This window comes from Euleptes europaea, chromosome 1 (assembly GCF_029931775.1).
Source record: "Euleptes europaea isolate rEulEur1 chromosome 1, rEulEur1.hap1, whole genome shotgun sequence".
NCBI lineage: Eukaryota > Metazoa > Chordata > Lepidosauria > Squamata > Sphaerodactylidae > Euleptes > Euleptes europaea.
In genome coordinates, this window is record NC_079312.1 from 159464624 (window position 1) to 159476333 (window position 11710).

Consider the following 11710-nt stretch of genomic DNA (forward strand, 5'->3'; position numbering starts at 1 on the left):
TTGTCGACTCCGGCAGTGGCTCTCTAAGGTCTCTGGTAGAGGTCTTTCACATCACCTGCTACCAAGTTCCTGTTAGCCTCACCCTTCATGATTCTGCCTAACCCCCTTTTAAAGCCACCTAAGCCAGTGACCATCATCATACCTTGTGGCATCATACTCTTTGCACATTGTATAAAGAAAAACTTTCATCTTCCCTGAATCTACTATCTATTTAGTTCTCACTTTCCTCCTCAAAGGGGACCCAAAGCAGCTTACAATATCATTGCCCCCTCCAGTTTATCCTCACAACAACCTTGTGAGGCAGATTATGCCGAGAGAGAATGACAGGCACAAGATTACCCAGTGAGCTTACATGGCAGAGTGAAGATTTTAACCCAGGTCTCCCAGATCCTGCTCCAACACTCTAACACTACACTGGGTAGGGTTCACCATGGATGATCTGAAGTGCTACTGGGGGAAGAGATTTCCCCTCTGTTCTCTTTCTCAACACTGTGCATAGTTGCATATACTTATATCATGGTCACACCCTTAGATTTTTTTAAAAGCCCCAAACATTTTAGCCTTTCCCAATAAGAACAGCAGGAGCCCCGTGATGCAGAGTGGTAAGCTGAAGTACTGCAGTCCAAGCTCTGCTCACGACCTGTTTGATCCCAACGGAAGTCGGTTTCAGGTAGCCTGCTCAAGGTTGACTCAGCCTTCCATCCTTCTGAGGTCGGTAAAATGAGTACCCAGCTTGTGGGGGAGGGGGGTAAAGGGAAGATGACTGGGGAAGGCAAACCACCCTGTAAACAAAGTCTGCCTAGTAAACGTCGGGATGTGACGTCACCCCATGGGTCAGTAATGACCCGGTGCTTGCACAGGAGACCTTTAACTTTTACTTTTAATAAGAACGGCACTCTAATCCTCTGCCCTCACCTTTTCAGTGCTATTCTGTTTGAAATAGGGTGACCAGAACTTTACATAGTATTCCAGATCTGTCCATACCATAGATTTCTACACAGTCATGGGACTTGCCCTTTTCTTGTTTCAATACTTTCCTTAATGCCTCCCAATATTAATTTTGGCTTTGATGTTGCACACTGAGCACCACACTACATGCTAAGTGGGATATGCGTGACCCCGACTTCCAAAGTTTAATTTTAAAAAGCAGCTCTGGGAAGGCATTTGTATTTATGACATAGTGCTGGAGGCTGGGGAGGGGATGATCCTTTCCCTTCACCTCTGTCTTTGCTCCTTCACATGACTAATAGCAGCCTGAGTAAGTGCTGATTTCTATCAAGGAAGTGATCTGGGTGAAAAGGGTTTAACTCCTCCCTACCCACCCGTGCTGCAGCCATAATCTAAATTTGACTCATCACTCCACCCCCACAGCCAGAGACAGGATCACAATCTTCCACACAACACTGATATTTTATGGATCTAATCATGATATCCTCCACGTTTGGCGTGTGGTTTTAGATTTGCTGCCATAAGGGCTTGTTTTTAATATATACATGAGCGCTTTTTAATATATACATGAAATATATTTCATTGTTTAATTGAATTTTATTTCACCGAACTGTTTGGGTACCCAGCTTTGTTTTTAGGTTGGGTCATTTTCCCACCTGTTTTGTCCTAGGATAACAACAGCCAGTTCAGACAACATCCCCTCCCAAGCAAAACCAGTAAAAGATAGAAAAATGGGAGAAGGCACAGAGCCGGGAATCTGAGCAAAGTAGAACAGGTGATAGCCAAAAAAAGCCGAACACCTATTCAGCTTTTCAGTAATCAGCTATCCGACTTTGCTGAGATTCCCGGTTTCGCTATTCGGCTGTGCAACTGTTGCAGTTACAACTTGTTAATTTTATTTTCGGTTCAATAAACCCGATATGCACCGCCCTAATGGCAACTCTTCATTCTTCCCCAGCTCCACAGTCACTCCCCAAAATGTAGAAGATGGTTTGACCCCAGCCTTTGCTCCACTCACTATGATGTCATTGGGGTTAATTCTGTTCCCTACCCCTAGTGATTGCTGCCACTAAAAATTAAGTCTGCTTTTTATCTTCACAGCCCCAACCTGGATTCTGTTCCTTGGTTACAGAAGAGCGTGAGAGAATGTTGGGGAAATGAGATGGATGTTGGAAACAGGCTGTTATATGCATGGAACAGAATCTTTTTCTAACTGGAAATGTGGTTCCTTCCCTTGATTTATTATTTGGTGGAAGGCACCCAAACTTGCCTTTGGGTTCTGGTGTTTTTGCCTTTCTCATTGCAACGTCATTTGGCAAGGCACGGTTGGATCCACTGTTGCTGTTACAACTTGTTAATTTTAATAGCTGAGGACTTGACACAAATCAAAGGAGACAGCTTGGGAGCACTGTAATCTTTGGATGAACCTCTTAAAAGGCAGAGGAGGTACCTAGAATCCTGGAATGGTTCCCTTAATGTGATGGGAAGTCCATCCTCGGGGATAACTTGCCAAATGTTTCCTATCCTGTGCAATCCAGTTCCCAAATCAGCTCTTATCAATTCCAACATGACTGCTGGATCCCAGTAATCATTACAGGTAGTCCCTGCCTATTGTTCACCCAAACATTTTGGCGCTTTCACAGCAAATTGAGCAAATAGTGTTGCAATCTCTTTGTCCTCCAAGCTTTGCACATGTGTATCTTGGTGTTTTCTCTCATCCGCTGCGGGTCCCCAAACAACTGTTCCAACGAGGTCTTCTTCTTTTCATTTTCAGCTAATGTTTTCATGAGTTGCTATTTTGTTTAAAAGTTACACTACAAGAACCACGAACAAAGCTGCCAGCTTTCTGATTTTCTCTTATTTCTTTAAAGGTCTGCCTTTCAGTCACATGAGCATTCTGCGAAGAAGAGATTTAAATTTGGCAAGTCATGGGGAAGTGCTGTTTTCACATCTGTGACATCTAAATATACCTGAAATTTTAAAAAACTGAAATATAACTGACATTTTTCTTCCCCCTTTGTTTATTTTCATGGTGTAGGTTCAACACATGGTTAGGTGGAATGATCACTTCTACAGGTAAAGATTTATTGCATATAGCCAAAGGCCATTACAATCAAGTAGACACAATCAAATCAGATTCAACAAGAAAACAGTTAAAATCAAGTAAAAAAATAAATTTAAATCAAATACAAATGTTGTCCGGTTTAACTGCAATGCTGGCTCAAATTTTCCTGGCTGCTAGGGCAAAAAGAGACATATTATAAGTGACAGCAGAGTCAGTATCTCCTGATCACTAAAACAGCTAATCTTGGATAAAAAAGACACAAGAAATTTAGATCTGGGTTCATGGTACATAGAGCAGTTCAGCACTTAATGGGGGAGGTCCTCAAGTTCTGAGGATCCGAAGATACATACACGAGAGGCCATCGGAATTTGGGCATAGCGTCCAGCTAACATGGCTGTTGGCATGGTCTGAAATCTTAATGACGTAAACGCGGCTCTGAGCTTGAATGCAGAAATTTTGGATAGATAGGGGGCTCTTTCATGGTTCCTATTAAACAGTTTAAACCAAGGTGAAAATTTAGACCGGGAGATCATCTGACCATCGGATGCGGCATCACACCTGAATACCCACTCCCGCATGGTAAAACCTGAGATAGGCACACCCTGTGAATCATTCATGATAGAATAGCGAATGAGAATATTGTTATAAAATGTTGACCAAGCCCTATCTTTTGAGAGCATCGCCTCAAAGCTAAGATGGCCAAGTATATTGGTGGAAGCTTTACGATGCTCTCTTTGGTATTTTAGTAGGGCAACATGCACACGGGCTTGTATAGAGGGTAAGCCAAGTTCTGCCCGCAACAGAGCAGCAGGGGTTTTGATCACTTCTAAGTGAGCTTTGAAACAAAGGGCAAAACCTCCAAGGCAGGCATGGGAAGGAAAATGGAGGCTGGAATTGAACAGATTAGAGATCAATGACTGATGGGAAACAGAAATACAAGTACATAGTAATATCAAACCATGTTATAGGATAAAATACCTGTACACAGTCCCACACAAAACCCTTCTGCAACAGGTACCATAACGGTTGGAGGATTGGAGAGTGGCTGCTTTCACACATGTTGAATAATGCACTTTTCAATGCACTTCAGCAATTGTTTACCAGTGGATTATCCTGTGTGAGGATTTTTCCACATGTGTTTTTTTGTCAGTTGTGTGCCCATACTGTGTCAGTTTGTTTTTTCTTTTCCACACGTGTTTTGCTCCCTGTATGGGTCACTTTGATTTTTCAATGATTTTTTCCACGTTTTCTCCAAGTGCTTTAAAAGTGCTCGTAAAAAAACCTGAAGAAAGATCAGAGTGACCACTAGAGGAAGCAAAACACATGCAGAAAAGAAAAAAACCTGACACAGCATGGGCACACAACTGACAAAATAACACATGCCGAAAAACCCTCACACAGGAATATCTACTTGCAAATGATTGCTAAAGTGCATTGAAAGTACATTACGCAACACGTGTGAAAACAGCTAGAAGAAAGGAACAGTGAAACACTCCCAGTTGTTCAGTTATAGAGCTGAGTGTTATTTATCTGTTTAAAATATTTATATCCCTCGGCCTTTCTCCTGACATGGTCAGGACCCAAGGCTGGTCATCAGCATATTGTTGACATTGAACCAAAAAACTACAGAGGATATCACTCAAGGGCTTCTGTTTGGATGCTGAATAACACTGACTAGCATTGCCAGTTCCTGTGGCCCGTGATGTTCTGATGGGATGTTCCACGGTCCAAAAGAATGGTGCAACTCAACATGTAAAACACTGGAGAGAGGTTCCCCTGTTCCCCCGAAAACCATAAGAACATAAAAATATAAGAAAGACCATGCTGGATCAGACCAAGGTCCATCAAGTCCAGCAGTCTGTTCACAGTGGCCAACCAGGTGCCTCTAGGAAACCCACAAATGAGTGCAGCAGCATTATCCTAATAACCCTAATATGGATTATTCACTGTGTTTGTTTGTAGATGTAGATCATCCAAGCAGGTCTCCTTAAACATTTCATCCCATAATTGGGACTGTGTGCGTGTAAAGTGCTGTCAGGTCAATTCATGGCAACCCCATTAGGTTTTCAAGGCAAGAGACTATCAGAGGTGGTTTGCCATTGCCTTCCTCTGCACAACAACCCTGGCATTCCTCAATAATCTCCCAACCAATTAGTAACCAGGGCTGACCCTGCTTAGCTTCTAATATCTGATGAGATCAGGTTAGCCTGGGCCATCCAGGTCAGGGCAATCAGGAATGTAGCCAGATAAAAAAAGGTGCACAGCTCAGAAATACTTGAAGCTGCATATGTTCAGTCATTTTGCCGCAAAATGTGAGAATGGTCTAAAACCGGCTAGAACAACATTATCCAAACAGATTATTTTCAGGAGATGTCCCACTGCTTCTTTCAATATCTGAGGAAACTTTCGCTTAAAAACATTACATGTGAGCATGGCTCTTCTTCTGTCTTTATTGCGTTAGGCAGAATGGACAATTTGATATTATTATTAGTCATGTCATGATTGCTTTGTTAAGCAAAAGATTGCTGGGAAATGAATAAAAAAGGTAAAGGTCCCCTGTGCAAGCACTGGGTCATTCCTGACCAATGAGGTGACGTCACATTTCGACGTTTCCTAGGCAGACTTTGTTTACGGGGTGGTTTGCCAGTGCCTTCCCCAGTCATCTTCCCTTTACCCCCAGCAAGCTGGGTACTCATTTTACCGACCTCGGAAGGATGGAAGACTGAGTCAACCTTGAGCGGGCTACCTGAAACCAACTTCCGTTAAGATCGAACTCAGGTTGTGAGCAGAGCTTGGACTGCAGTACTGCAGCTTTACCACTCTGCGCCATGGGGCTCCTGGGAAATGAATGGTGCCTGTTTAACTGGGATACGAAACTGGATCTGTTATAGCTGAAATACAGAAAACGAATCTATTAATCATTTCTTATTTTTTCTCCATTATTTAGCACAAAGGGTTCTTACAGCGGCTAACAATAATCTAAAAGCTTCATACGTAGCAAAGAAGGTTTATTTTAAATACCAACTTTGCAAAATTCTTCATTACCTGTGCCAAATCGTATTTCAAGCTAATGAGGAAACAGGATGAAAACTGGTTAGTCCTCATCATTTGTCAAATATGTTCTCAGACATTACAGTTCCACATTAAAAAAAAAGTTCTCATTGTGTCCTGTCCTAAGAAATTTCATAGCAATAAGCTAGAACACAGAAATGCTTTTAAAAACAGTCTTAAAGTTGTTGACTCTTCATAAACTGTGCTTCTGTTGCTAAATGGAACCAAACCAATGAGTATTAAGTACAGAACAATTCATTGATTGAGTAGGCCACATACAGATAAGGATCCAGATTAGCACGGCAAATTAAATAAAACTTTCTACAGAACTAGACTATCCAGTCTGACTGTTCTAACATACCAATGATATTTTGCAATACGTTTCTTTAAGCCTTGGTCTAGCAATTTCCATGTCATTGCTAGCTACAACTATCTTCCTTATTAGAATCTCTTGCCCCTTATTTATTTTTTTGCTTACATACAAAAGTCAAACTTAATAATGGATGTAGTTTACAAAGCGACACCCCCCGCCCGCCATACACTTAAAGGCACGTAAATGGAGAAATACAGATTGTAATACTATGGTACCAGTTGACAAAACATCAGTAGCATTATCGTTACTAATCTTGGCCCTCTAAATAAAGGAGTTCCCGTACAGATGTCAGTAAACACTCTGATTGGGCCCATTGTACTGGAGTTATGGACTGTTTACCCTGATATGATGTTTCCTTAAAAAAAAAAAAGACGAAAGATACATTATTTTCACTGTATTTGCTTCAGCTGAACCAGGTATGGCCAGAATAACAAGCATGCAGTTAACACCAACATAACAGCCCATTCCTGTTTTTTGGGGGGTGGAGCCTGAGGAGGGTGGGGTTTGGGGAGGGGAGAGACTTCAATGGGGTATAATGCCATAAAGTCCACCTTCCAAAGTGGTCATTTTCTCCAGGTGAACTGATCTCTGTAGCCTGAAAATCAGTTGTCATCCCAGGAGATCTCCAGCCACCACCTGGAGGTAGGCAATCCATCTTGACATACTAATTGAACAGATAATGTGGTTTCTGATGAAAAGCATTGTGACAGTTACAGTGACTCCCTTTTACCCTTGCTCTCTAATTTCTTTGGGAAGCACAGCAACGAACCATGACATCTCACTAGGGTTGCCAGGTCCCTCTTCGGACTGCGTGAACTGCTTAGAAAAATACGCACACGGACGCAGGTGCCCATCCTCCCCCCGCTGCAGAAGTGCACCCCCCATCGCTGCGTCAGAAGCGCCTATGTGCACTATGAACGGCCGAGTGCAGTCGGGGTGCTGCAAGACAGGCTCAGATGTAAAAAGCTGCTTAAGACTATCGAAGGCGGCTTGACACTGGAGGGTCCACTCCACCCGGGCGTTGGGTAAGGTGGCCGTATTCCCCTTTCCCTTAGTCTTAAGGAGGTTCGTGATGGGCAGCGCAACCTGTGCAAAATGAGGGAGAAACGCCCTGTAAAAATTTGCGAACCCGAGAAATCTTTGGACTTGTTTACGAGTAGAGGGTGGTTCCCAACTGAATACAGCTTGCACCTTTTCTGGATCCATAGTCAGTCCCTGGTGCGAGTTAACATATCCTAGGAAAGTTAATTGCTTCTTGTGGAACTCGCACTTGGATACTTTGGCATAGAGCTGATTGTCTCTAAGACGTTGCAACACCTCTCTGACCAAGGCGACATGCTCATCCATGGTTTTAGAGTAAATAAGAATGTCATCTAAATAAACTACCACTCCTCTGAACAGCAGATCATGGAGGATCTCATTAATGAGTTGCATGAAGACCCCCGGGGCCCCTTTCAATCCAAAAAGCATCACCATAAACTCGAACATCCCAAAGCAACTGGAAAAGGCTGTCAGAGATTCATCCCCCTCCCAAATTCTGACTCTGTAATAAGCCTCGACTAAATCCAACTTGGTGAAAATGTGTCTTTCCTTCAATTGTCCCAAGAGATCAGAAATGAGGGGGATGGGATAGGCATTCATTTGAGTAACAGCACTGAGTTTTCGAAAATCAATAAACAAACGCAAATCTCCTGTTTTCTTACGCACGAAAAAGGCCAGTGCAGAATAGGGCACGGTGGAGGGTCGGATGAAACCGTGAGCCATGTTCTTGTCTAAGAATTCATGGAGCACCATCCGTTCAGTAGGGCTCATTGGGTAAATCTTACTTTTTGGCAGTTGTCCATCCCCCACCACCTCAATAGCACAATCCGTCCGGCGGTGGGGAGGTAAAGCATCACACTCCTGTACATTGAATACATCCGCAAAGTCCTGACAGTCAGGTGGCAAGTGGGCCGGACTGGAGGTGTCCGAGGCTAGGGCAGGAATTGGTTTGATCCTGGTTTTAACGGCCACTTCATATCGGTGCAATTCACACAACGGGCTATTGAACGTTAAAGTCTCAGCATCCCAGTCTATGGTGGGACTGTGTCCTTTGAGCCAATTCGCTCCTAACACCACAGCATATCTAACATTGGGCACAATAGTAAAGTTGATTTGTTCCCAATGGTGGCCAATTTCCATTGCCACTCCGTCAGTGTGATGGTTTACTCCCCTCCCCCCAAATCACTGCCATCCATTTGGGCGAACTGAACAGGTGCAGGCAGAGGAACAGACTTTACTTGGAGTGCTTTAAAGGTGGTTTCGTTCATTAATGAGCGGGCACATCCAGAGGCAACCCCCCTCCCAGAGGCAGGAAGGAGTACTTGGCGATTCCCACACTATGGGAATCTACGAAGAATAAACACGGGGCATGGACTGGCCTTGGACAGAATAGCAAAACAGCACCTGGAAGCACAACCACGAACCATCCTCATGGCCTGTTCCTGACAAGCCCACTATAGAGAGAGGGGAAAAATTAAGGCAAGGTTTTGTTTGATAATCAAAAGTTGTACAACCAGATGGCTCTTTCCATCGGGAACAGAAGCAATCAATATGGGCATACAGAAGGCATTCTCTATCATGCTGCCATAAAAACTGGCACACCATTATTTAAAAGGTAAAGGTCCCCTGTGCAAGCATTGGGTCATTCCTGACCCATGGGGTGATGTCACATCCCGACGTTTCCTAGGCAGACTTTGTTTGCTGGGTGGTTTGCCAGTGCCCTCCCCAGTCATCTTCTCTTTACCCCCAGCAATCTGGGTACTCATTTTACCGACCTCGGAAGGATGGAAGACTGAGTCAACCTTGAGCGGGCTACCTGAAACCAACTTCTGTTGGGATCGAACTCGGGTCATGAGCAGAGCGTGGACTGCAGTACTGCAGTTTACCACTCTGCGTCACGGGGCTCTCACCATTATTTAGGGCACTTCGAAACATCAGAGCAGCAGAAACTGGAAGCCATAGGCCAGTGCACCGGGACTCTGACATCAAAACCAAAAGGATGGGCTATATTTCAGTCATAAAGCCAGTATGATAAAATTTTTAGGAGGTCAGACTAAGACCAGAAAGACCAAGATTCAAATCCTTGCTCAAGGTGAAGCTTGCTGGGTGAATCACCTTCTCATAGTAACCTACCTCATAGGGTTGTTGTAAGGATAAAATGGAGGACAAGCGAACTACATATATGACACTATGGAGCATTTTTCATGGTAGATTTTGCTTCTGTTTTGCCACGGACTAAAAACACACACAATTTAAATGTTTTTTTTCATGGCCATGATTTATCCCTGTCAATCTTGATGTAGTTTTGGTTTTTCATGGGAAGAAAGCATGCTGTATTTGACAAAAGTTTGGTCTGTCCCTTTTGCAGGAGGCCTACCCTTCCAACAGAGGAGGGAGAGAAGTGCCAGGACTCTAGGCAGGCAGCAAAAGGGGCAGTATTCTTGTCCGAGCGCGAAACTCCCCCAGCCAATCACCGTTCTTGGGGGAGGAGAAAGGAGACGTCCTGGGGAGCGAAGCAAACATTTTTTCATGGGCATCCGAGCAACAAAACACGTGTCCACAGGAAAGATCGTCTCAAAAGTGGTTTGGATTGCCTCTCTTTTAACGTGGCTTATTTTGCTCAGTGGGGGAAAATACGGATCTGCAGTGAATAACCAAAATTTGACTCCGATGCAAATCAGCGTCAAAACAGCAGCAAATCTCCGTGAAAAATACCCCTTTGTTTCTTAGAAGAAAGGCAGGATAAAGATAAAATGGATACAATGGTCCCAGAAAGCTCCAGCAATAAGGCTAATAACTCAGTGGTTGGTTCTGTGATATTAGTATTAACCAGGAGGATACTAGTAATCCCAGAACTGGCAGCACAATCATACATAAATCCTAAACGCTTTGAAGATTCAAAATTAAATACAGATTTTTAAAAAGCCTATTATTCTTGACCAGAAACTGCCCTTATATAAGACAGCATTTTTAAAGTGCAATTCTATGATGAATAATTTTACATGGGATTGTATTGCTATGCACCAACTCTTAGCAAACATACTTGTGAATAAGTGCCACTTCAATCAATAGGATCGACATCCAAGTAAATGTGCACACAATCACGAATATAGACAGGTTTTCCAAGATTGTCCCATTTTTTACAGTGACCACAGAGGAGACAAGATAACATCTCCAACTCACCTTCTTTTAAAGTCCACTTAATCGACCCTGTCCTCTTGCTCACAGCGTGTAAATTCCCATCCAGAGTTGAAACAAACAGCAACGTCTCTGGAAGGGTCACCGAACTGGCATTTCCACAGCTCTGGAAAAAAAAATCCCCATATTTACTGTTGACTGAGGAAAGTTATAGGATAGCAAGCAATAAAAAAAAGGCAAGAGTTGCAACTTCCCCCCTTCGTGTAATGACTGCTCAGCCTCCCCTTCAACAAAAATGGTCTACCGTAATTATGCAAAGCAACTTGAACAGCTGACTGGCGTCCTACGGGTCCCTTGCAAAGTCCATGTGTCCCCATCCTTGACCCTAATGGTCCTTTGCATTGCTACCACCATATTTTTGCCACTTTGGCTATTCAGATTAGGGATTGCCAGGAAGGAGATTGAGGAGTGGTTAATGTCATTTGCCTAAGAACTTAACAACAGAACAAAAGTTCTAAACCTGCTTCACGTATTGGCTTAATCTCGCCTCTCAGCCCATACCTGAGAGCTGCGGCGGCCAGGGATAGCGTGGCTGCGCCGTCGCCGCAATGCCTCTAATGAGGTTTCACAGCTGTTCCGGGAGGAAAAATTGCATATTTAAAAAAAATACGGAAAATGGGGGGAAAGCCCCATAGAGAACAGCAATGCTGTGCCAACAAAAAGGTGGTGCAGCACTGCCGTAGCTTTAAGGAGCGTCCCCAGGCTGAAAGGGCAGCTCCGCCCCCAGAATGCCCCGGGAAGTGCCCCAACGCCAGTGTCTGTGCCAGTTTAGACGGTGCAAGTGGAACAGACGCCAGTGTAGGGGTCATGCCGCCTCCTAAATCCATTTGGCATCCAACCTCAGGAATGGGCTGTCTGAGACTCAAGTACCGTATATCTAAAAAGCATCTTTGGGTCATTGTGAACACCAACTGCAGAAGCACCCTACCATACGGTTGTCAACTGCCAGGTAGTTAATACAAATGAATAGCACAAGGCTCATAAATATATGCAAGTTACAAATTTATATAAACACAAATTACAAATTATACAAA

The 11710-nt window shown here is 43.7% G+C and overlaps 1 protein-coding gene across 1 annotated transcript in view; it reads right to left on the reverse strand.

The window, feature by feature from the left end:
- Positions 1-11485, reverse strand: part of ERN1 (endoplasmic reticulum to nucleus signaling 1) — a 51098-nt gene extending 39613 nt beyond the window's left edge. The window contains exons 1-3 of the mRNA XM_056849161.1: positions 11334-11485; positions 11178-11247; positions 10662-10782 (exon numbers count right to left, since the gene is read on the reverse strand). Coding sequence (XP_056705139.1) covers positions 10662-10782; positions 11178-11247; positions 11334-11485 — 343 coding nt within the window. The remainder of the gene's footprint in view (positions 1-10661; positions 10783-11177; positions 11248-11333) is intronic.
- Positions 11486-11710: the final 225 nt, after the last annotated feature.